General features: G+C 38.3%; 1 protein-coding gene across 7 annotated transcripts in view; it reads right to left on the reverse strand.

Annotated features, from left to right (window-relative positions):
- Window positions 1-27,854, reverse strand: part of LOC124644924 — a 72,167-nt gene that overhangs the window by 40,251 nt on the left and 4,062 nt on the right. For all 7 annotated transcript variants that reach the window (XM_047184608.1, XM_047184606.1, XM_047184607.1 and 4 more), the window contains exons 2-4: window positions 27,533-27,719; window positions 21,511-21,619; window positions 16,742-16,985 (exon numbers count right to left, since the gene is read on the reverse strand). In XM_047184608.1, the coding sequence (XP_047040564.1) occupies window positions 16,742-16,985; window positions 21,511-21,619; window positions 27,533-27,719 (540 nt within the window). The remainder of the gene's footprint in view (window positions 1-16,741; window positions 16,986-21,510; window positions 21,620-27,532; window positions 27,720-27,854) is intronic.

Here is a 27,854-nt window from a genome sequence, read left to right on the forward strand (position 1 = left end):
GTGGGAGTAGATCCTCTTATAATAGAGACATATTCATGAATTATAATTCACATTTTTAAATTTATAAATGATACGAAATTTATATTTCTTAATTGGGCACATGACAATAAAACTCCTGTAAAATGGGGTATGTGTGCACCACATCTACTTAAAACCAATAAAGTGTTATTACACTTTAACGGGGGATAGTCAGGACGTAGCGCCAACATTGAGACGTTAATGGTTTCACGTTCAAACGGCATTCAAGTTCACAAACAATATAGAACATTTCCGTAGTTCTGGTTACCTATTAGTAACTAGTATAGTGATCGAAGTTAGCCGTCACTAAACTGACGGAGATTGGATAACTGTCTAAGCAAATACTATTAATGTGCTGGCTTGGACGTGTTATCAGCCTGCATGTGATGAATGAGGAATAGGCCGAGTGATTGAAGCACCGCGTGACGTAATGGACGTCTTTAGGCTTTTGATGTCAGTTTGGACATGTATTCTAGTACATCTATGAAGGACATCATTTGATGTCCGTGTGGTGTGTGACGTTGCTACTGCCCTAAGTTTGTCCACTGTTTACACTAAAGTGTGTGCTCTTGCTACGACACTTTGTACCTGTATCCATATGCATATTATGTGATATTTTACCATTTCTTTAGAATGACATACACCATCATATTGTTTCATTAAAAATACATAGAGAGAACGACGATCGATTTTTCTTGTCTTTAAAATAGATGCATAAATCAATCATTTTATTCAGTGCATTCAAGGCTTTACCGAACAATATTCGGTTCATTTATGAGAATCAAATAATTTAGTATTTATTACAAAGATAAAATAATAAGTTACTCGTAACTTTTAGAAATAAGGTTCTAAAACGATCCTCGAGCATATTCGTATAGCCACTAAATGGTTGATAAAATTTTAAGTAGCCAGTAATTGAGTCTGTCAGATTGCAACACGAACAAGGAATGTAGAACGTCCATTATAAAATCAAGTAAAAGGTTAAGAAGTTCTATACAATTATAAGTATTACTACATAAATCAAGTCGGTACTTTATTTTGGCCACTCAACCAATGCGTAGCGGATGACGTAGCACTAGCTACGGCGTAGCAGACTAAAAATTTGATTTAATGCCTTCATATTTCCTTCCTTGTTTTTTTTATCTTTTGAATAACCCTATAATGAAGATCACCTTGATTTATTTTAAGGAATCCTACATTTCAAAATTAAAGATACATATGATTAGTAGGTATATTTATAATCTAGTGAACTGTCCCACTTAAGTTTTTGTAAAGTAAAATATCTCAAAATCAAATCAAAATCAAAAATATTTATTTTTCAGAATATGGTACAATAGATGGTGCAAATTTCTGGTTCCAACATATCCTGCCATACTATGGCGTACAAAATATTTATAATAAAATTACATTATTTTGTATGTCTCTACCAGACCTCGGGACTATAGAGTCTTTTTGGAAGGCGAACGTGGGGCCGAAGCCAACACGCTGAAGCCCTTTTGAGACAACTTTAATGAAATGGTGTATTGTAATTATGTCATTTTATAATAATAGTATTGGCGGAAGGTTTCCAAGATAGCAATATCAATTCTTGGGAATTATCTGCAAGAATTCAATAAATCTCGAACAATTTAATCTCACTCAAAAAGATAAGTAAAATAAAGACATGCAAACCGTATAATATGTTTATTTTAATAATTATTGTGCAATGTTTTGCGTACGTAAGTGTTTTAATTTTTTTCGTCTTTTTTTCGCATTTTAAATGAACTTTTTTATGATTTAGGGTCTATGACGATTCACATACGACTCCGCGTATTCCGGATTCTGGATTCCACAGAGCCCAGCGGTGTTCGTGTACAAGGTTTGAGTAGATTTCATAGGAGTTAGAATATCAAGCTTCACCGTCAACCGCGGTGGAGCGCGGTGCTTTGTGTCAATCACCAATATCTTTTGCAATTATCTTTTAATGTTATCCACGAAAATTATTATTAGATAAGTTTATATTTTATATATTCCTACCACTAGATGACGTAACTGTGCCAATTGCAGCAAAAAATATATACGATAATGGTTATGCAATCCAATCAAATATTTCAACCGCCAAAGAACACGTTTCCAATTCGAAATATGACGGTAGATTTTTTTACATGTTCTTTTCGGTCTGTGTCAACACAAAGCTTGAATTTCGTCACGAATTATCCAGAAAAAAAACTTTTTATTTGGAAATCGAAAAGATACCCGTGTACTAAGTTTTCTATGGAGCTGCTTTCACTGTGCTTAGTTCATGGGAAGGTTCTGTATTGCATAAGGTCAAGGTTACTTTTGATTCAGGAGATTGTGTACTAATTAATAATTAGTGTGCAACCTTGGCGCAAAACCATTTTTCCAATAAGGCATTTAGATTATGTTTCATCGACTTTATATCGCTAAAGCGTTATAAATATTCGTTGCTAGGACAGAATTGAGGAGCCAGCAATTTCCTGGAACTTTTGTCAGCGCTATTTTTATATACTCGTGAAATGAAACATAATGCTTATTTTGTGCTTGAGATGAAAAGTGATGAAGTTATATGTTACTGTTATTCTGATGCGCGAAGTAGTTCCATCTATACTCAAATTTAAAATGCTTGATTAACATTTTTCATTTTGATTGACGATTACCGTCTGATTGCTTGCTAACACAATCGTCTAAAACAATAAACTTTTCACAAATAAAATTTATAGTTCCTTTAACAAAAGAGTCCTCACTTTGCAAGGCCTTCATTAATCATTCTATGAATCGCATGAAAATCTGTTCGGAAGTTTTCATAGAGACACACATGCGAGAGGTATGTAATTATAATCCATATTTAGTGATTTGATAGATTAGTTTTAGAGCTCGCGTCGTGAAGCTATGACCTTAAGGCGCTGGCCTTTGTTTGTGACATTTGGCTCGTAAACGCACTGAACAGCTATATCCCCGATAGCTAAGAATGCAGTAAACAAAAGACAGGTGAGAACAATACCCGTACAGTACAATAGTTTCTTACTAAATATTACAATGAGAACAGGAGTTGGGTAGGAAACGGCTGAACCGATTGTAATGATTTGTTGGGCAAATAGGTGGAAGATAGAAGACTTTATCTATACATACATTATAAAGCTGTAGATTATTTGTTTGTTTGATGGTGCTAATCTCAGGATTGTTTCTATCAATAAAATGTTATCCCGTATAAAATAAAGTGTCAAGTAAGTACATATATTCGTAACTCGTGCTCAATTAATCGGTACACAAAACTTCACATGACTGTACAACTGAGTATTATTCATTACTCCATATTAGTGAGCGGCCTGTTTGTTATGTAATTAAATATTCATTTTTCACGAATATTTACCAGCAACCCGGGAACATCTTCGCGCACATGAATACAAAGGTTTTCCATAACCTTCTATGTATGTACATATACATCAGGTATTTTTTGTCGAACGAGGTTCTGCCTTTGAAATGTAAAAACCAAACAAATTCGCTTTCACATTGTTGTATTGTTCATCATTATCATTATTATGATTACAGCTCAGCAAAACTGTTATTTAGGTAACATCGGTATTTTATACTTTGTAATAATAATGAATTCAAATAATGCTTTATGTACACATATTATGAACCAAAAATTCCATGACGAACTAATTAATGACTGTCGAATTATATGCTATCACTAATTATATTAATGTGGTTAATTTTACCACATAAACCTACAGCTATGCGTATCATTTATATAAAAACGAATTGCTAACATTTTTGCGCCTATTAACATTTGGAATAATGTCTGATAAACGACATTAACGAAATGCTTAACAGTTATTTATGCTAATAATATTTGCACTGTTCGCGGGGACTACTGCCTTGATAGCTTTCAGCTTAAACAACCATATCGGAGCAGAGAAGTCATTAAACGACAAATTGTTTTTTTACGCTTAGTGAATAATCGGCAAGTGGGCAAAGAGAAGATGTTTGAATATCGAAATTCTATTAATTGTTTAAGAAGTTCGTCGGCATTCGCTCGTATTTAGTGGAGTCTGGGCCTTAAACTCATGAGCTAGCAGGAAGTGCGATCTATCAAAACTTAAAGCTACACGAAACTGACTTGCGTACGTCAATTGAATTTAGTTCAAGATTGAGTGTGCAGGCTGGAAACTACAGCTACAAGTTGTTAACGAACATGCCTGGGTGCGTTCGTTAAGCATCGTATAATGTATGAAAGAACTATTTCTATTCTAAATACATTTCCAAAATAAATTAATCAATATGTTCATAAATTACAAAAGTTAGACTGTAGGACAAGTCTCATTTCAACAAAACAAGTCCTGCTTGGAAACCGAGGATTTTTTTACTAGCTTGTTTGTACATTAATTTTTTGCAGTTAGGTTCCTGTGTTGGATGTCATTGTTATATAGAATACTTTTACTCTTTCGGGAGTACCTTTCCAGATTAAAAAAAAAATATAAACTTAAACTTCGATTTTTTCAAAAGACAAAATTACCTTTCCATATAATTCGATCCCTAACCTTCTGTTTTAAAAGAGATTGAGCAATTAAAAGCCTATTCGCTCGGGCTTTCCTCGAAACCTTTGTTTGCCAGCTCATTGTTCAGATCACATCCCTATTCTTAATGTGAACTCCCAAACTGTCCCAAAGCGAACCGTTTATACCGGTACAAATATCAAACCACGAGCATGCTTGTTCGCCATTCTTTGTTATTCGCCTACCTAACAAATAACTAGCACGCACAGGTCTCGCTATATCTAACACGTCAAGAAATGACAAAAACCACAGTATCTTACTGTCGAACTTAAGTTTGTTAGGTCTGCGAACGTCGACAATTATTAGCGTGCCGTAAATAACTAATTTGATAATAAAGCTGTTGATGGAGCTACATATTATGAGACTCTTCACAACAAAACTGAAGTATTGTTGGGTCGCGTATTCCGAGGAGCTCTGCAGTACGCCCCCGCTGTATGGAGAAGGCTACGAGGTGGCACCGAGCCAGCTATCACACATGTAAAAGCCAGGCACGGCACGACCGTAGTTTACCTTCCGTTGGGTTAGTTTACCTTACGCGGTAGCCGACTATTACATCTTCGACAAATTAATTTCCGTAAATCTCGTGAGCTTATTTGCTGAATATAAATGTTTGTGTTTTTATTTTTGGAATTGCAAGAATTAAGAATAAATCTACTGGTTCTAACATAAATCATTCTGAACGAAAAAAACATGCTGCAACGAAAAAAAGTTTTCAACACTAAATTTTTGACACATTTAGGCTGAGCTGATTACAACAAACAGAAACGATACCTATTAATTATTTGTGGCACACTTAGTACAAATCCGTGCGGCATAACAGTTGTTTAATATTCGGGACCAGTGCTGCATAAGTGCTACAAGCGACATACGAACGGAGTTACGTGGAGGCCAACAGACTCACATGGGCCGGGTACGAGTAGCTAGGTCGTCTAGGAGCACGCGAGCCGCTAGATTTGTAGATGAACCCGCCACCATGAATACCCCGTGCGGGTTCAGAATTGAGAATGATCTCGCCGTTGGGACCAACCCCCGGCGCTTTAATTTTTCTGCTGTTCCTGCCACTGAGGCCGCTCGGCCCCGCGCCCCCAAAAGAGCCGCGGCCACTCGGCCCCGCCCCCTCAGACGCGCTGCGGCCACTCGGACCCACGCCACCAGAAGCGCCACGGCCGCTCGGTCCCGCGCCTCCAGAAGTGCCGCGGCCGCTCGGTCCCGAACTCCCAGACCCGACGCGGACGCTCGGTACCGCGCCCCCAGAAGCACCACGGCCGTTCGGCCCCGCGTCTTCAGACGCGCCACGCCCGTTCGGTCCCGCACTCCCAGACACGCCGCGGCCGCTTGGTCCCGCACTCCCAGTCGCGCTGCGGTCGCTCGGTCCCGCACTCCCAGACGCGCCGCGGCCGCTTGGTCCCGCACTCTCAGACGCGCTGCGGTCGCTCGGTCCCTCACTCACAGACGCGCCGTGGCCGTTTGGCCCCGCGCCTTTTCGCCCCCCGAACGGCATAACGTCGGGGTCGGGTTGGCGGCTAGCGTGGGTTGTGTTTGGCTCTGTCTAAATAAACACCAGAATAACGCTATTTTCGTACCCCCTTCCTTCAGTTGTACTTGAGCACAGCAGAAAAGTATGTAGCTGACCGCAAACATTGGTGGTCGCTTCTAACAGAGTTAATGCACATGATCCCGGAAAAATTATGATTACATTTTAATACAAATACACAATAGCTATCTTTACTAATTTATGTCTAAGTTGTTTCTGTTTTGTACTTTCGACGTGTTAAGTTCCATTGCTGTTGTACTATAATGTAATCTGACCACGGTCATTAAAAAGTGTTTGAAAAATTTGGATTACACATTCTATATCGTGTGTGTCATACCCAATCACATTAAATCCTATCACATATGCTTTATGACATTCTATGGCGAATTGTAAAAAAAATAACCTAATCCATTCAGTGGTTTAGCCACAGGAGTCAGTTTTCATTTTCATAATTTACAATATCATATGTAAAACAGAGTTAAAGTTAGGAGTAATAATAATGGCGTCCACGGCCGATTTCGGCCACGGCGGCTATTCTCATTTAAGGAGATCAGCCAGCTGCGCAGGACATATTATAGTGCACAAGCATTTGCGCAGACACAGGCGCACTCCCTATTCCTTCACTCTCATAACCCGATGGGACGGCAATCCGACACGACCGGAGAGAGATCAGGCGCAGGACCGACATTTACGTGCTCTCCGATGCACGGGTGAATCAATCACCAACTTCCAGACTAGGGGCTGCTTTGTGAAAGCTTAAGAAAACCCACAAAGCGATTTCGGCCCGACTCGGGAATCGAACCCGAGACCTCGAGCACAGCAGCCGCGCTTGCGACCACTAGACCAACGAGGCAGTTAGGAGTATCGAATATTTTGACAAGTTGACAGCTGTCAGTTTTCAAGAGAGAATTTCAGTTGTTTGTAATGACTGGCTCTTATCATTATCCCAACTATGTTGGGGTCGGCTTCCAGTCTAACCGGATTCAGCTGAGTACCAGTGCTTTACAATGACTGACTCTTATATGGTGTTCTAATTCTCGCACATTTTTATTCTATTTACTTTGTTTGAAAAAATCATTTTACGTATTTTTTTTTCTTTGTGCGAATCGGCATATATTTACCAGTACATTAACGTATTTAGTTTAATGTACTTAGGTACGACACACTCTGTATGTGAAATGGGGTATATCTGAATTTCGGTATACAAGTTGATTCGTTATGTCTTTCGTGTTCGCTATGGAAAAAGTCGAAGAAAGTAGCTATAATCCTTTTGCAGTATTGCGATAATTACGTGAAATGCTCAAAGCAATTCCTACTAAAACGTAATCCTGCTTAGATTAGCTTTATGGAAAATATATTGTTTATATATATTATACGATTCGCCGGGGTACTTTGTAGTATTAAGCCTGTGTATACGTGTATACGTCCACAATAGAAGAAATTCAACTCAGTATTTGCTTATCAAAATTATTTTGAATTTTCATCTTTAATGAGAGATGATAAATGAAGACTTAAGCTCTTAAAAAAGTCTTTTGTCATAATAAATATCAGTGCTGAATCGGAGCTACATCATAGTGAACCGTTCTTACAGCTAATTCAAATCATTTCATTAATCAGACTAAATGTGATGCAGCAATGTAAGCCTGATGAGCACTGAAATGAGATCACAGTTTCAAAGCGGCTACCGGCCGTGAAATTAATACGGCTGTAAATCGGCATCTACGAATCAAAGTGCACGTGGCATGATTAGATTGAAGGCTCACATGAATTGCACAGAATCTAATACAGATAGACTACAGTTTAGGAACGTTCCAGGAACTGTCAGCTTTCACGACTCGGAGAAGCCTGCATTCTAGAATTGGAAAGCTATAAACAGATTACTAGAATAATATGATTAGGTTTCAATAGTACAAGCTCTTTATGCCGTAATGGAGAAATAACTACAATACTTTTATTTATTTACAATACTATTGACAAATGTGGCTCAAATATTATGGAGTTGGCATTGATTTCATTCATGTATTAAAATATACATGCATTACATACTGGGGGTGGGTATTATATTTGTCGTCGGAAGTAAGTAAATGAATCGGTAACCTTGATGTTCGACCCAAACATGGTAATGGTCGCCTACCCCGTTTGTATTGACAGCGATAAGTGTGGGCCATTTTGCCATCGCTAGGTAATATTGATAGCTTTTTGTTTGCGAAAAACCTAAATATTAAAAGACGATATCTAAAGTTCAGTCTCTGTAGACATGCTTGACGTGAGAAACGAGGGTTATGTAGTGTCAATTATTATGAATATTAAATTATAACACGCTAACTTTTCCAAAAATCGGACAAGCTCTCAATCTTCTTTTGAGCACTGTTCAAAACATTGTGGCTCTCAGCCTAACAAACGATCCTTTCACAATGTAAACAAACGGAACTATTTTCTATACACGCCTTGTTTAGTAAAGAAAGAAGTGTCAGCTGAGACTGAATTTATAAATCCTCAATTATTACAAATTTTCACGTAGTCCATATCAATGTCATCATCCCATAAAACGTACACCAGTAGAAATGAATTTCGAGTGTACCTTTATAAGCTACAATCGAACGATTGGATTTCACTAATTTACCTAATGGATTGATGCCCATGCTGGACATCCGATAAGGCGACTCTTTATTATGATTGAGGTAGGTATGCGACATGCGAGCCCTACGCATGTTTATCAACCGGCCTACTGCTATTGTAATATTCTATTAAGTACCTGCAATCTTTGAAAACTATTTTCGTAAGTTTATTTTTAGATTTCGTTCATCCATTTAGCGGTAACAGTAAAGACTTTTCGCAATAAACTACTTCGTATCAAAGGACGCTGGTATTTGAAATCTTGAATATGATTAATCTCAATGTATTACGGTGGCATTTAATATTCGAAATCTGTATTTGTTATTGTATTTGCTAACAATAGCTGTTGAGCAGCGGCCGCATCATTTGTAACTGTCGCAAGAATTCATCTTAGTGTAAACCACCCCTGTCCAAAACAATGAGGATTGTAGGAAACTCGCAACCTAGTTATCATGAATAGATTCCTTTGTTTTTGTTTACAAAATATTTTCAGTAGTTTTAATCAAGAGTTGGATACGCCTAGCCAGCTTTTCACTATGGGATATAATATAATACCTATATATTGCATGCTGAGACATAATATTTTATCTCTCATCGTACATTTCTCAATGTGCATTATATACTTATTACATTCCAAATTATAAATATTTTTTCAAAATGTATAACGAGCGATAAAATATTACATCTCAGGATGTAATAATAACTATCCCATAGTGAAAAGCAGGCTTTACGCTGATAAGTTCGTTGCATGCCTACTATCCATAAAACATTGCGGCTCAGATATTGCGCTAATGTTTCACAAGCTGTACCCACTTCTGTAAGCTAGTATGTTGAGCTAAAGGACAATGAGCGTTTTGGTCTACCTCTCCTCTAGCATTAAGTGATATCAATAGAAAGCTTGTGTTATGTAGAGTATTTTCTTGTATGGCGGCGATTGTCATTTGTTAGTATTTAGGGAGTTAGAACGTGTTTAGTGAAATATTAACTATGTCTAAAATCTGCTGTAGCTTCTAAAGTACTGACAATTTGTTAGAGGTATTTTAGTACGAAATGTTCTATTTAAAAAGGCCTTTCCAGTGAAATATAATTAATTACTAGAGAAGAAATCTCAGATTTTGAAACTAACTATCGATAATATAATCTAAAGTAAGCTCTAACTTCTAAAGTACTAAGAATTGGTAAGTAGTAAGTTAGTACAAATGGAACGCTTGAAAAGACCTTTCAAATGATGTATGACTCATTACTAGAGCATCTCGATTTGAAAGCCTTAGTGAAGTTACAAACACCCATTTAAGGATTTCAACAGATCTGCTGAGCAATTCACGTGAGCATGCACATTAGTTAATTACAAACTAAATCGAACTCCCACGTTTTGCTGTCAAGCTAATTATCTATTAAACCACCGTATTGTATGGATATAAAGAGAACAATAGCTGCTTACAGAATGCGGTGTGTAGATATCGAACGCGCTCAGTCAAACCAAGCTTCAAAAACAAGTCATGTGATGTCGGTACACCGTGTTGGCAAAGGCGATGGATAAACTTTAACTGGCGGCTAAGTTTCATTGACCCACTTACGTCGATATCTTTGCAGTTTGGCGGACGAAGAGTTCCAGGTGATTTATGAATAAATTCTCATCGGCCCAGAACATGACAGGAACATGAACGCCTGTGCCTATGTAAGAAATAGTTTCATAGTATAAATTTGGAAATTTCATAATATTTTACAGTTTATTTTTTGTGGAATCCTTTAAAGTTATTTAAGCGTCCGTTTAGCTTGACGTTCTTCCTTATTTTGTATGCTTAATAAACTTAAGAAGCAGTTTAGATACTTGACTTAATAATTTTATTGTTATGTTTAGAGTTTTCTCTAGTTAAATCTGACCTATCATGTAGGTGAAACATTACGAATATAGTTTTATATTTCTAATTTTCGTTTAAGTTATTTTAAACATAACGTTTAATATTTTTAAACACCGAGGATTGAAAACAATGAAGCATTAAAAGTGAAGGAAATCAACCTCGAGGAAACTTGGACTACAAAGTCTGAAATCACCAAACTTGAGTGCGAGTGAGAGTATTAATCACCACGCATGCTCAACATGCGTGGTGATTAATACTCAATCCTTCTATGTATAAGAGAAGTTCCGTGCCTAGCAGTGGGACGATAAAAAGGCTGATAATGATGAAACCCCGACGTAAAACCGACGGAGTGTCATTAGACTACGAATATCTACACCTCCTAAATCACCCGATGAGGACAATTGTAAGAACAAGCGACAATATCTGAACTCGTCACTGTTAGGAAAATTTGAGCGTATAATTGTTGCCCATAAGAGTCACCACCACCAGTTTATCACGTCCTAATAGCTAGTGGACGCAATACCAAATAGACCATCGGCACGCGCGGAACAAGGCGCAAATGTCTAAAATTACTCCTACGATCCTCCTTCCTCTTTGACCCAACTGCCTCCAGTAATGTTTATGAACTTGCACTTCTCTCGAAAACTTTGTTTTCGGAAACAATGTCTGAGATAGTCAACTTTTATAGCCTCCTTAGTCTGCTTAACTATCTCTTAAAACATTCATGCCTTTGAAATGCTAACTCTTGAAACGCTCAAAAATACCCAGAACAGTATTTTTGTCAGATTTGTAGCGAAGGAGAACGACAATACGGTATATTAATTGGCTGCATGTCATTCATCCTACGACGCGATAATCGCGAAGTATGTACGTGTTAAGAGGAAAGTTTTGACTGAAAATTCTGGAGAAACAAATGACGACGTAGAAATTCAATATAATCCATCATTTGACCAAAAAAGGTGTTAAGAAGTGTTTCATAATGAGAGGAGAATGAGCGTTTTGGGCTACCTCTCCATTATTAATCTCCATAGCATTAAATAATATATCAATAGAAAGCTTATTTTATGTAGAGTATTTTCTTGTATTGGAGCTTCTGACATTTGTTAGTATTAAGGGAGTTATAACGTGTTTAATTAAATAATAATTACGTAAAAAATCTGCTCTAATTTAAAAGTATTGACAATCAGTGGTAAGTATATTGCTAAGAAATATTGCATTCGGAAAGTCCTTTCGAATTATATGACTATTTCTACAGAAGTGATTTTTTAACTTGAAAACACCTATCGATAAATAATCTTATTTAAGCTCCAGCTTCTAAAATAATAACAATTTGTCGACGGTTTGTGTTTGTTAATATGAAATGTTGCATATAGAAAGGCATTTTGAATGATATATAACTCATAAATAATAACCAGAGAAAAACTAATTACCAGAGAAGGGATTTATTTACATGAAAACACCTATCGACAATTCTTCTAAAGTATTACTAACAATTCGTTAAATGTATGTTACCTTGTAAGAAATGTTGTAATTAGGAAAGTCTTTCGAATTAAATATAATTTATTACTAGAGAGAGAGTAGACCAACATCAAACATTTAGCCCATTCTCCTTTGAATCAAAACATAATAAAATACTTGGAGTTATTTGAATAAAACTACTTTTATTTTATCGCGATTTTATTACTGATTTTATAGTGGTTATATTAATTTTATTTAATCCCGACATTTCGGATCCTTTACAGCATCCATGGTCACTTATTGACGGACCGACGCCGATAGCACAAAGTTTAGTTTAAGTTGCTTATCTTAGTGACCGATAATTCCGCGGCTTTGACTAAACCATGAGCTCTTCGAAGGCAGGATTCAAAAACCGCTGTAAATCTCTTACAAAGGTACTTTCTAGGTGCATCTTCGTTCCGTCTAATGCGGAACTAGGAAGCTGCATGTTATGGAGCGTAGTGCTCGGTTCCAGGTCGGATTAAAAATTGTTTTGTGAATTTTGAGAAACTTTAGTATCTCAATGTATGAAAATGTTGAGGCAATACTCCTGATTGTGAAAGTCAGCGCCAAAAAACAGCGATGATGAAGCGTACAGACTTTTCCACACAAAATTGCTAGCTCTATCCTACCCTAATTGAGTATATCAAAACAGATCAACTGTTTAAGAAACCTTGTGAATACCAGACATTATTAAAGTTTCCAGGCGACCAAAGAGCGTGAGACCTGATAATCAGTAAAATCCATCATCTGGCGAAGCTTTTCCCAACTATATTGGGGTCGGCTTCCAGTTCTAACCGGATGCGGCTGATCACCAGAGCTTTACAAGGAGTACCTATTAGACCTCCTCAACCGAGTAAGACGGGCAACCCAATACTCCTTAGTTAGACTGGTGTCAGACTTCCTGGCTTCTGACTACCCGTAACGACTGCCAAAGATGTTCAATGCCAGCCGGGACCTACAGTTTAATTTACCCTCCACAACACAGTCATTGATGTCCAAGATATTCTAAGAAAGTACATACAAACTTAAAAAAGTTGCATTGGTACTTGTCTGTCCTGGAATCGAGCCCAAGCACTCTTACTTGAGAGGTTGGTCTTTATCCATCAGGCCACCACGACTTAATGAAATCCGGTTTTTCATATTTGAAAATCTTAATCCGACCCTGATTGCTTTACTGAAGGTATGCAACCTTTTATTAAGCTCTACGGGTTCATTTTGTTATGGTTAAAGAGCTTACTGTCATCTAAACAAAGAAGGGGAGGTATTACTTGACCTCCTATGTTCTTAACCAGCTTAGTTATAATCTCTCTAACAGGGCGCTCGGAGGGATTTGAGCTCAACAAAACTATTGTGACTATCACGCTCGAATGAACCAAGCTCTTTCTTAATCAGTTTATAGTTCTCTTGAATCAGTCTGCATCCTGAATATTGCAGGAGTCTCATCTATTATCAAATACGTGACCCCAGAAGCATAAAAAACTTTTTTACAAAAAAATTAAACCGACTTCCAAAAATACTAAAAAGCAAAAAAAAAACTAATTGTAGGTGCATCAGCCTAGAAGTCGGTGTCTAATGGATGTTACTAAGTTAATTTTGCCACCGACTTCTAGGCCGATGCACCTAAAATTAGTTTTTTTTTTGCTTTTAGTGTTTTTGGAAGTCAGTTTAATTTTTTTGTAAAAAAGTTTTTTATTTACAGCTTTTCAGTGATACAAATACTTGTCACTATCCATATAAGTGGAAAGTTCTCATCAATACAAAGAATATAAGCCCAAATACGAGGTATTTTACATATTCAGTTGTCGAGTTCCCTCGACCCTCTCTGGTCTCCATCATCAGGTCAGCTCCAAACCTTCACTGTTGAATAGTGCTTTCAGGCATACGCCTGAGTGTCAAGTTTTTACCTTATATATGCCTACAACTTTCGAAGGTTGCCCTCGATTTCTCAGGGTTTCCATCATCAGACCCTGACCTGATGACTATAGGACCAACTGGCAGCTATTCCGCGTCGAACAAAAAAAGAATCACGTAAATCGGTCCATAAACCTCGGAGTAATCGATGTACATACATAAAAAAAAATAAAAAAACATACCGGCCGAATTGAGAACCTCCTCCTTTTTGGGAAGTCGGTTAAAAATAACATTTGTATAAGTCTAACAGTCGTGGTAGCCTAGTAGATAAAGAACCAACATTAAAAGTATGAGTGAGGGTTCGATTCGAGGTCAAGCAAGGACCAATGCGACTTAACTAAGTTTATATGTATTTTCTAAGCATATTTTGGACAACAAACCAATTAAAGGTAATGGAAGAAACATCTCGAGGATACCTGAACTACTATAATGTCTGAAATCACCAACCCGCATTGAGCAAGCGCGGTGATTAACGCTCTAACTAACAATCTTTCTTCGTGTGAGAGGCGGCCTATCCCCACCATTAGAGCGATGTGTCTCAAGTGTATAAATATCTCTTTTTTGTATATAAATTGATTATTTTAAATCGTTTTTTGTATGTAAACAATATATTTTCCAATAAAGGTGCAGGAATACAATAAAAAAGTTTTAGTTATAAACTTCATCAATACCCTGTTAGATAGACGTATAAATAATAACTCGAGAAATTGCGTGTCTAGAATCGTGCGTAAAATTGTTCTTGATGAAGAAACACCTTGGCCCGAATCAATATAAAGCCAGATTTTATCGCTCCCCACAAAACTTAATTTCATGACCCCTGGCCGAATCTGCTGTTACAAAATGTTATAACATTAAAACGCTGAAATTAAAAAGTTATAGTTCTAAATATTTACAAACTTTTGAGTAAACTTATTAAACTTTATACGAAGTTTCAACAAATTCTGGTAAGATAGTATTTACTTTAGAAACTTTAAAATAAACCAAGTTTTTAAAAAGTTTACTCATTTTTAACAATTTTAGGTACTTACCAATTCCTAAGAAGATCGGCAGTTGACTCGAAAAAAGTTCTCAAGGATATTTCAAAGTCACGGCACAATCAAAAGAAATAGTGAGTTCTTATAAATGATTAAAAAAATAATTTAGTTATTAAAATTAAGATAAAACACGACATTGAAACTAGTAAGATGGAGCATAAAGTTAGTATTTGAGTGTGCGCGTATCGCTAGGGCTGCGTTGGGGCAGCGGTTGCCCCAAGCGCTGCTCGTGGAACACTGACGCGGGGGCTCACCGGCACGGGGTCGGCTACAGCGAGTCACACCTGCGCACTACACCGCCTAACTTTACCCACCTACTTATTATACATTAAACATGTTTTTCGGCATGGGATTCCATATTTCTCCAAACTTTTATCTTCATTAAAAATCGCTTAAGACTGTACTAACCCCTTTTTTGCGGGATACTTGTGCATTACTATTTATCAAATACTACTAGTAACGTGGAAGGTACTTAATTCAAACTATACAATATTTTTTATTGACTTATAATCTCATAGAATATGAGGATTTCTACACACTACAATATAGTTTTTGACTAAAAATATTAAATTGGTTATTTAAAAAGTCCACTGTTTTTTTTATCAAAGTGACGGAGTATTATGGATAAAAGCGTTAAGGAGTGTGTTACATGAATGCTATAAATATATGAATATATTTAGTCCTGTCTAACTATAATAATACAAGGGCGGCGCGTGGCGGGCGGCGCGGCAGCCGACGGTCCGCGGCTACGAAATGCTACGAAACGCTACGAGCCGCTACATTAGGAAAAACGGTTACCTTATGAATTTTAAGTAAGTACAGCACTTGGCTAGCATTCATATATTGTCTGTCTCTGTTTGTTTATCCGAACTAGCTTTAATTGTTGCCTAAAACATTTCATAAAGCTTAATAGCTACGTTGGAATTCATAAGAATAATGTATGGAGATACGAAGTAACATTTTTATTACTTACATTGCTCAATGTAATGATTTCTATTGATCTAGATCATTTTGTTTGTGTCCCCAGCCAAGATCGAACAGTTCTATGAAACATAGAATCCAGCCTAGCCGAGCTTAGTTCGTGCTTCACGCGATTACAACATAAACTAACTTCGATTTGACGTCAGCAAATAGAACTGATCTATTTAAGCAAAGTCTGTAAATAGCCCAAAGAAAAGAAAATGGCCCCATGATGTTCTAGTTCTTTAGCTTCACCAGAAACCTTACGACTTAACCAAGCTGGTTTGCGCATTATAAAGCAAGTTTATTTCAGTTGTCCAATCAGCACGTAGTTACAGAAATCTTTTGATAGAGGTAATGTTTATTTTAATTGCAGAAAAAAGTTATATTAACTCTTTTTCCTAGAATACTCTCAAAGGAATCAAAAGGAAAAAATATCTGATTGCAGCGCGTTTGAGTTCTGTGCGGAATGTATTTATTAATTTTATTATGTAAATAAATGTATAACGAACGAAGAATTAATTGCTTGGTAAATATAAGTCAGCAAATATCTATCATAAGCTGAAAAAAGTTAAATATGAGAATTTTGCATTTCATTTTATGTACTTCCTTTTTGTGTCTGTACTGAAAGATTTTCCTGCATCGCTAATTAAAAAAAAAATAGATCTTAGCGAGCCGGCAAAGGGTAGGCATTCCTGACTGAGTGCATCAGTCACTCGTAGGTACAATATTAATATTAGAATCACTTACCTCGGAGTTATCAGATGTGAGCTTCTTTTTAATCGCAGATTCATGATAGCGAGGGTCCTCGCCCGACACCGCGCGCTGGTATGAGAGCCTCCGGCCCTTCGAGTCGGTCTTCGTTTCCAAGTTGTTCTCAGGAATTGTGGAGAAGTCTGGGTACGAATAACCAGGATTCAGTTCCTTACTCTTTTCGTCTTGGGTCAGTCGCCGAAAGTAGTTCGTTACCCCTTCACTGGCTAACCATGTGACCCTGAAATAAGAAACAAAAAAAAATTTGACGACGTTCTCCGGCTGGCATTCTCGTGGATAAGTTACAGACTTCTAAATGAGATTTTAATACTTCTCAATAATAAAATGGCACAACCACAGAAAAAGTAGTCCATTTTTATAAATTTTGGTCCTACAATCATTTTGTTTAGGAATACCAAGCAACTTAATCTTGGTTGCTTCTTGGTTCGTTTAAAATAACTCTATTTTTCACCAATTGTGTATGGAGTAAGGACTTTATTCCAATTTTATCATAATCTTCATGGTCGTCGAAATTACCTCCTCTCTTACATTATTTGAATATTTTATCATACAATTCATTTCCAAAAAACGTATTTGATCTTCTAAACGAAACAAGGAATATCATAATTCTATCAATTAATACACGAGTTATTCTGACTTTAACGGTACATTAGCTAGAACAAACGATATATTATTGCAAATTATCGACATTCACTTTCCCGAGAGGATTTTAGCTAGAAAACATATTCACACTTCCAATAAGAGTAAATAAACCATTAAAATAATAATAAGAAACAACAGTATCGGGAACTGTTTGCTATCCTGATTAAGTCGTGTCATAAGTTGATTCTTGGGAGAATACAAATGAGACTTTATTTTAAAATACTAAGCATAAATAAAAGATTGGCAGATTTCATTAAAGCACCTCTTAATCGGATGAGGGCGGCGTTCAATACTGCTTAACTGACAAGATAACGGGGACCCATTTCTGAAAGGTAAGCAATCTTCTTACATATTTAGATATTTTTCATGAAGGGCGATGAAGAAAACAAACAAAATAAGCATATTATGACAAACGCGACTTCATAACTCTTTGGGAATATGTTTCAGACTGGTGGATTAGAATGAATTATCTAATTGTGTATTTGGTTGTGTACCCGAATTTAAACACTGTTACTCAGCTGAATCCATTTAGACTTTAAGCCGGCACCAACATAGTTCGGTAAAGGCAGAATCTTCACCCCAATCTATGCTTTTTACCTAGAAAAGCAAGATCCAGACGTCATGTATTGCACTGTTTACGACACGGACGCACATTAAACAATCAATAATGCTTAAAATATAATTTAAGTAGGTAGGTACTTAAGTAGTACATAAGCTAGATAGGTACCTAAGTAGTACATAGTGGATTTACTTCTGGTTATACATATTATCAAGTTTATTAACCATTGATACTTATAAAGAAAAAAAAATATAAAATGTAATTACTAGGTACTTCTCCGAAACATGTTTAAGTCGAAATATTTTTAAGGTGAATTCGTAGCTCAATATCTGAAGTAGGTTTCTCCACATGTTGGTGAAAATATGGAAGTAACCTTTCGAGAAAAAAGGTGTTTCTATTTCGAAAGATTTACGTAAGCTAAATAGTGTTGTTTCGGGAAAGATTTGAAGTACAAGTGAATTTCTACAGCAAATGGTTTTTAAAAGATAATATTACTGAGCTTCCACACTAGCGAATTTTCTGCTCCGTTGGTTCGTGAGGAGCGGTGTCGCGCATACAAGAGCGACAGCGAACAATTGACTACTGTGAAAGGTATGAAAGATACCACCTGGACTCGAGTGCCAGATTTTTTTATGTTTGGAATGAGTCACGAGTATACACCCACTATATGTATCTTCCACGATAAACTGGGTGAAAATGTGTAAGTGCAAAATTAAACACTTTTAGAAGAAAGACAAAACAACATTCATTGTACGAGGACCATTTATCGTGAGAGCTCTGTGTCATGTTCATTTTATAGATAGATTGATTCACAGAAACTCAGCAGTTGTTAACACATGTTATTTAAATTAATACCCGTATTACTACAGGTCACGTTCTTTGTCAACATACTGAACAACTTTCTAACTCAACGTAATTACTTTATAGATGAAATGTAATTAAATTTCATGAATGCAGAAATATTTTCCCCCAACTGAGTTTCTGTGAACCTAAATAATACCTATTCCTATCACATGATATTTTAATAACTTCATACAGACATTCAATACCCGATACTTTGTTGCGTCCCATTATGTAATGTACATAAGGCATTTTTTTACTTTATAAAGGCTCTGAGCCAACAGAACTGATTTTGAAAAATATTTCACTTTTAGGAAGATACAGCATTCAGGGGTGACTACGGCTATACTTTATCACGCCACAAAAAGTAACAAGTTTCTGTTCAAGGGACCTGAGTAAAACCGCAGAAAATAGCTAAATTAAAAAGCATTTAATTTCGATTTAAAATCTGAATCCCACGTTCGTTATTGTTTTCCCGAATTAAAACGGTCAACACTGTAATTGCACACCTACGTTTTGCACCTACTATAAAATGGAGTACTGTCACCTACTAATTGAACGCAGGCTACTACATTGTGCTTCAAATTTAATTGTTATTAGAATAAACATACGTAGGATGTGCAAATTTGAGTATGGAAGTTGCATGCTCCAAAACTCCTAGAAGTTGCCATCGTCTATGTTTTCTTCCGTACGCAATGAATTTAGACTTTGTCATTGTCATCACCAGAGTAGAAAAAAATATGTTTAAGCTCTAACAGTAACCAGAGACACACCTTTCACCTTTGTTTTAATCCTTTAAGAGCTTACTCCAGATTTTGAAGCTGCAGCAATTAGCGAAATTAAATTTATTTGTACAACTGTTGAATATTGAATATTACAATATTTTCCGAGAAAAGTAATAAAGTGGAGTATAAGATTAAATCGTTATTTTTTAAACGGAATATTAATAAAACAAGTGCAGCTTAATTGAAATTGCAATTAATTTTTTACCTTTAGGTACTTTGTTTAACATAGACTTTCAAAAGCCTTACTGCGAAGGCTATTCAAATAGCTAAAGTTTACGTTAAAAGAATACCACAATAAAGGGGGATTCTTTCTTACAAAGTCAATTCTTTTCACGTGAAATAAGGTCTATTTTCACCCACAATACAAACGCCCGTTTTTCATAAAGCAACAGTTTACTTTAAAAATTGAACGCGAAAATTCACAGTAACCAGTTTTATTAAGAAAAACGTCAGTTTTTTGCTGTCAGTGAACTTGGGCCTAAGCGGTATGGTAAGTTGGTACTTTTATAATACCTATTCAGTTTTATTTCCCAGAACAACACCGTTGAAGAACCAGCGAATTCTTACAATATTTTTATTTTGAAGAGTTCCAACAATCACCTTTTACACAAGTTATTATGTTTAAATATAAATTAACCTTCTTTTATTACATTGTTCTAACAGTAAGGTAAGGATTGCGTAGCATAAAATGTCGCGTAGAGTCGTAATGATTATGGACTTGATTAGTTTTTCCAATAAATCAATATGCTTATAGAATCGGCTACCGCGTATAAAATGCGGTCTTCACTAAAACCAAACTTAGCTTCACCATGACTTTTAAACGGTATGAGAAGTTGATAGAGAATATAGAGGTACTTATCTGTTTCTACGAACAATGATTCTTTAAACACTTGTAAATAATAATATTGCGACACTGATAGTCAAGTACGTCGGGTGGTACTTTTAACTACTTAGATATAAAGAGCGACAAAAATTTTTGGCCCTTAAAAATCCTTCACATTCTCAGGTCAAAAAGTTGGCAAATAATTCTGTCCATGCTTATATACGATTCGATTCATACTTCGAGGGATACACGTATAAAAAGTTTCTCTCACTAATTAAATTCGACGGAAAAACCAAAGTTGTTTTCTACTGTAGATAAAAATAAGTTTTTCACGTGAATACTCTGTAGGCAGAGGCACGAATGTGTAGGATTTAATTAAAAGTGATAATACACTGAATACAGCGCCGGACGTTGATGTAATTTCTCGCTTCGATTCCATCCTCTGCATACTGCATACACTGAACGGATTTCCTACCGTTGAAAACCACGCGCGTGTGCCGAGAATTTCAGGGAAATGTAAGATAAGTTTATGCAACCAAAGCATTTTCTTTATTTAATGGACTGGTATAATGTTCTCAAATTCATGCTACAATTCGTTTGAAGTCTTAGTTGCACACAAAATACGATTACATTTCATCTTTTTCATCATTGAGCATTCATTGGGGAACAAAAGTACAGGAACACTTTTGTTGAAGAATTGTTTCGTAGTTTGCCCGAAGGGTGTCGATATGGTGCCAAAAGGGTGTGAAGTCAAAAGGGACAACCCTTTTCTCAACAATTTAGGACAATAGCCTGATATATGAACTGATCTACGACCATCACACGACACGATTGGGTCCTGGGATTGGGTCTTTTCAGCTTTGAACTTTCTATTTGTTGTACTGGACTGCAATATCTACAATAATCTACATATATCTTCTCATCGTTTTTCGCAGTTACGTTATAATCAGTCAAGTCAGTGGCTCTGTATTACTGTATTATAATGGTACTATCAGGGTGTAATAGTGGCGCAATTTTTTCTTAACAAATTTTTAGAATTCCATACTTCAGAAGAAAAGGAAAGTCCTTATGACTTTGTTAATAAAGAAGTAGTTACCTGTTAGATCTGGACTTTCTTCGGTTCTGCCCGGTCGCTGAATCCAGTCCCGAACTCATAGATATGGCGCGGTTCAGCATGGCTTCACTCAGGTAAGATTCGTTTAGACCTATAAAAAGGCAACATTGAGTTTTAAACAATTTGTATGTACAGGATATGTAGAAGGAATACCTGGTATGGAGCTTCCAAGTTATTGGGTTTTTTTACAGTTATAATTTCTTTCTGTGCCAAATCCTTACGAAGAATTTGCAGACAAGATTCTAGCTTATCATATTAGTAAAAAGTAACATTTTCACGTAACCATAAAGCACCATATGTTACCATACCTAATTCAACCACGTTCCACGCTTTAGGATAGCAAGCTCTCCGAATATCTATTATGGGGTATATACAGTTATGTTTGCTATCAATGTATTTCAATGTATATTCTGTAGACCAGATTTATGCACGTGTAACGTTTTACAATACCTCTCTGATTCAAAGTCCTACCAAGAAGGGGCACGTGTAAACCGTGTATGTAGGTAGACTGAACTATCCTGTTAACTAACATTTCTGAAAATCTATTTGTTTTGTATTAGGGATAATACTGAATAATTTTTATTCTTCACGATAGTTATAATAAAAATATTCTTCACCAAATAATGCGCATCTAGACACACGGCAGTATGTCCGCCAAGTTCGAGCAAAATAAAGCGACACAACGGCGATTAACTGAGGTATGTGTATGGAACTTGGTACTTATTCAGATCTCACTTCTTTTATAGGCGAAGCATTCCCATATTATCGAACTTGGCAGCCTTTCACATTTTTGTTTTGGGTGGGATTACGTGGCACCTGCACGCAAAGGGGATTGTATGTTCATCGATCCCGGGATATGCAATTTTTGCTTCAATTGTGCCTGCAAAGAACTTGCTAATAATTCGTAGAATTCACGCTATGGAACAAGAAAAAAATGCAGATTATTTACTGCAATATTCATCGTTTATTATCAAGTCGCCTTTGTACCTCATAACCATGGCAAACATGGCGATGGCATTTGTGACCACAACCGCAAGCATCGTCTGCTGTTGGAGCGACAGGAACGTTCGTCACTCTATTCTATTTTACGTTGCAAACTATCATCTACCAAATTATCGTTTATTACCATACAACAATATATTCACTAAAATACGCGGAAATATAGTTCGCTGTAACCTCGTAACTTGATCAAGGCAAATGCATCAAAAGGATTCTCCGAAAACCGAACTGACCGATCCCTACGAGCATACAAATAAAGTAAAAAAATAAAAAACAACACCCCTTCACACAAAACCAACAAATGAATGGTAAAAATAATACAAACGCATTTTTTTTACGGGGTGGTACCGCTTCAGTACTCACCTATTGAAATATTGCTAAGACATGATGGTACCACCATAGCCATAGCCTTGGATTATTTTAAACCCCTACGCAAAAATTAGGATGTTTAGCTGTGAGTATGTGAGTTTGTCCGTGGCCGAAGTTTCTAAACGAATGAACCGGTTTCGATCCAGTTTTTTTTAGATATAGTTCAGATGCTTAGAAGGTGTTCAAATAGTTCAGATGTTATTATTGTCTGTGATAAACTACCGTGGAATTACAAGTATTTTGATTGACATACCAAACTATGCACATATTGGTGTCCCTCAGTGCGATTACAGACTATCGATATGAATATCGACTACGGCATGGAATCGTGAGAATCTGCTGTAAGGCATCACTTTAAAAGCAAGACGTGTGCATCGCGCAGCCGCGTAGTCCTGTAGGTACCGCGAAGTATAGCGTTAGAGCCGCTCACGGCTGCACTGGCCATTCGGTCTCCGTCGACGAGTGCGATCACATTCGTCCATGGTGACTGACCTTAAAGGAAATCTGAATAGATTGCACTGAGCTGTGTGGCGACGCGATTGGACCAATTCAGTTTACAAACTACGACAATATCTTGATATGTATGGTTCCTTGATCATAGGTATCCAAATAGACAAAGGAAACTTCCTGGTAGGTTTTGTATGTGCAAGAAATAATGTGGCAAATATCATCAGCAAGAAGCTGAAGCAGTTGATACAAAATACTGGTACTTTTTCCACTAAAGAAAAAGTAACACACCTAAACAAACACCATCTCGAGATACCTGCATGCAAACAAGCCTTTATGATAAAGTTTATAGGATTGTGACCGTGAAAATCAAACTTTGAATTTTACATGGAATTGAAAGCGACCGCGAATTTCTTAATAATTTATAAAGCCGAGTAAATAGCATTTCCGACGTCTCTTTAGGAAATCTTAGCACAAAGCAAACTAGTGCAAACGATAACTTGTGAACTTGAAAACTTTACTGCAAACTTCATCTTGTAAAGCAAACAAAATACGAGTAAGAAGACCCAGTGCTCCGGAATACAATACACAGTGGCGGCCCTAGGGGTGTGCGAACTGTGCCATCGCACAGGGCCTCGCGCTTGGAGGGGCCTCGCGCTACAACCCACACTAATATAAAAAAAATATAATTAGAAGATATTATATCTGGTCTGGTTCAAGAAAAAAAATGTTCATTTTTTCTATATTTCTAATTCATCCTGCGTTTACTTTTTGAGTCCTCAATTTAACAAAAAGTTGGAACACCAAAATAACAAAGCAACTGGCTCTCGATCCAGTCACGGATTCTTTTTATTTGTGCTTGCTTTTAAAAAATGTCCCAAAACTCAAAAACTTTCGCGCTCGCTACGCTCGCGACTTGACATTGCACTGTTATTTGTTATACAAATTTAGGTGCTTCAGTGACCTAAAGCTCAAAATTTTTTGCGCTCGCTACGCTCGCGGGTGCTTGACTTTACACTTGTTTTATTTTTTCATCCTTTTTTAGCCGAACCTAGAAGGTAGCGCCGCTTTAAGTCCTTTTATTAACAAGAAAATAACTCCTAGTTTTCGTATGAACTTTCTTATTTACGACGTGCGAACTACTCAAGTTACAATCTTTCAATACATAGGGAACGCTTGGGTCCTGATTGCACCCGGGCGCTACATGAGCCAGAGACGGCCCTGAATCAGTTATACGAAGAGCTGAATATTATCTCGGTGCTGAAATGTATATTAGAAAATAATTTAACTGAAATTTATCCCACTACCGAAATAGTCTTGGGAATTCGAATAATAAAATAATAATATCGAAAAAGCAGTTTTCGAGGCTTAAAATTATTAAAACATGTTTAAGGAATTCGATGATACAAGATCGACTTTCAGCCCTTGCTATTCTTTCGATCGAAAATGACGTTGCTCATTCATTCGATTATTCTGAATTAATTAAAGATTTTAGTTTAATATTTGTTAATTTTGTGATTCTTTAAATATAAACTGTAGTAAAAATAAAATTTTAATAATTAGTTTAACTTGAGCATTTCTCCTCAAACATGACGGTTAGCTAAATCAAAACGCCAGCTTACTCTCGCAACACATACTTTTCACTTTAGACAAAGGGCCTTTTTTTCCGACCTCAAAAATCATCAAATGACCCCTCCCGCTGTGGGTTGGCAGCGGTGAGGGACTGTTAGACTCTTACTGACTAAAAACCGTCGTGTTCCGTCATAGGCCTTTTATGTAACAGGGCCGCGGTATCTCTTTCGAACAACCCGCAGCCCCGGCAGGCCTTGGCCCTGCTGGGCCCCGCTGGGGTGGTTGACATCTCTTTGAGGAGCGCGTGGAACAACGCGCGCCGTCGATACGGGTCTGTCGTCTAAGCAGACAGAGGGACGATGAGCCACCCAAACTCACCGCCCACAGACCCACGCCTACGGTGGCTGGGAGTCATCACGCGACACCCGGCGCCCATGGTGTCTACCTGGTCCAGCGCGGCGGCCGGGATGAGAGGTGCGTACTCTCTGGCGTTCCGCCTCCTCCTTCTCGAGCATGACCGCTTCGCAGAAGGAGGCGACGGCATCCCATTCCCTCTCGCCCCGGACCATGGCCTGAACCAGGACCGGACGCGAGAGGTCGCCGCCGCCCAAAGCCTCGACGAGGACCCGGCGGTGCCCCTCCCATGCGGGGCACACCTGGACTGTGTGGTCCACCGTGTCCTCGGGGCTGTCCGCACAATGGTGACACCCGGGCGCCTCCTCACGACCGATTCGGTGCAGGTACCTCCCGAAACAACCGTGTCCGGTGAGGACCTGCGTCATGCGGTACGTGAGGGCGCCATGACTCCTCCCGAGCCACTCCTCAAAGAGGGACTTACCGCCACGATGGTGGCGTGCCCTGCACTGGGTTGCGACAGTCGCTCCCTCCAGGCCACCATGAGATCGCGCCGGAGCTCTGCCCACTGCGCGACAACTTGCCGCGGCAACGGGGTTTCCCCCCGGCGCTGAGCCTCCTCGCGCCAGTCGTACAGGCGCAAGAAGACTCTCGCCTCCAGATCCCACGGTGGCAGTCCGGCTAGTAGGCCAGCTGCTTCGCGGGAGATCGTGCGGTACCCCCGGATTAGCCTGATGGCTATCACCCTTTGGGGCATGTTCAGATAGTGTACGGCCCGCTTCCGTACCGAACGTGCCCATACCGGGGCCCCGTAAAGGGCCATGGACCGTAAGACTCCCGCATAGAGTTTACGGCAGGGGGCGTTTGGGCCTCCCAGGTTGGGCAGGACGCGCCTGAATGCAGCACCTGCCTTCTCCAGTTTGGGGCCCAAACGTCGGAAATGCTCGACGAAGTTCCACCGGCTGTCGAGGACGAGTCCCAGGTATTTCATCGCCCTCTCGACGCCGATGGGAACCCCCCCCCCCCCCCACCGTGACTTGGGAGCCTGAAGGTGGCGCGTTCCGAAGCCCATGAAAGCACATGAGAGTACCATTTAATTGTTACTCTAAAGTTTTATTTCATGTTTTTATTTCTAATTTTAAGTTTTTCTCTGCAAGGAATGTAATTACCTACTCTGATTTAAATATTATTTACCTAATTTTTACTTAATTTTTTTTTGTAACGTTTTATGTTGTTTCTAATTTCTTTTTTTTTGTTGTTGTTATCTTTCTTTTTCAAATTTCTTTATTTTTTAAGTTTCCTTTGTTAGAAATTGACTTATCTAGGTACTCTGATTTATGTAAGTGACTTTTGAAGTCGTGTAAATCAAATAAATAAATAAATAAACATGGCCTCGGATTTGTGCAAAGCCACCTCCAGGCCCAGCAGCTGGATCCTCTCGATTACTGTCGCAACCCCGCGTGTCATTATGTCGGCCGCCTCCTGGTGCGACCTCAACTGTGCCAGAACCAGCGTGTCGTCAGCGTAGCAGACCACGCTGACGCCGCTAGGGAGGTCGGCGCGCAGCACCCAGTCGTAGCCGATGTTCCACAAGAGCGGCCCCAGAACCGACTCCTGCGGAACACCGCACGACATCTCTCGCCGGTTCTAGACAAAGGGCCTCGCATAGACCTGCCGCACGTAGCCTCGCAATGGCTAGGGCCGCCGCTGACAATACAAGATGAACAGAATGCAGTGACACGCTCTCCAATGTTTGCGCACGTGTACCTGCGACAACATTCCACAATAAAATTGTCGGAAATCTAATTTACAACTCCAAAACTAAATTAAAACTGCATTGCAATTACTACTTTCAACAGCTTCTGTCAATTTACAGAGAACTTTGAAAGCACCTGGACCTTGACAGGTTTCCAGTGTTCTAGAACTCGCATCGAAAATGTACTGCATTTATTCTACGTATTTCGCTTTAAACTTTTTTACGTAGGATTGGAATCGGATGGCGTCGTGCTCGTTGATATTTTGATATAGGTATGGACACATTGCAAACGCGTGTATGGACTAGAGCATTTCCGTGTAAAGGCACTCTCGCGTGAATCAAATAATATTATGACTTTGTGAGTTTTTGATAAACCGTTTTTAATATTTACCATGGAACTGTAGTCTATATTTTTGAGACTCAGGTACGGAAGTGTTATGGAATTAATTTTGAACTTATTCATTGATGTTGATATAAAAAAGTAGACGTTGACAATGAGTGAGTTACTTTGTATACTAGGTGAGATGTCTGGGAGAGGCTGACTGCCGGCGAGCGCGGGGCGGCTGCCGGCCAGGCTGTCGCCCTCGCTGAGCGGGTCCATGGGCAGCTCGCCTTGTGACGTGGACCGGCTGGAGCCGGCGCGCGCGGCTGTCGGCGATAACTGCAGGCTCGACACGCTCCTCTGCAACTCCTCCTGCATAACACCACTTCGTTACAATCTCAACATTGTGCTTTTTTAAGCATATTTTCTAGCTAGACAAATTTCCTTATGTAGGATTTGGACTTTACTTATTTAGGGCTACTGTAAATGCAAATGAATACAGTGCAG

Source organism: Helicoverpa zea, chromosome 31, assembly GCF_022581195.2.
Source record: "Helicoverpa zea isolate HzStark_Cry1AcR chromosome 31, ilHelZeax1.1, whole genome shotgun sequence".
NCBI lineage: Eukaryota > Metazoa > Arthropoda > Insecta > Lepidoptera > Noctuidae > Helicoverpa > Helicoverpa zea.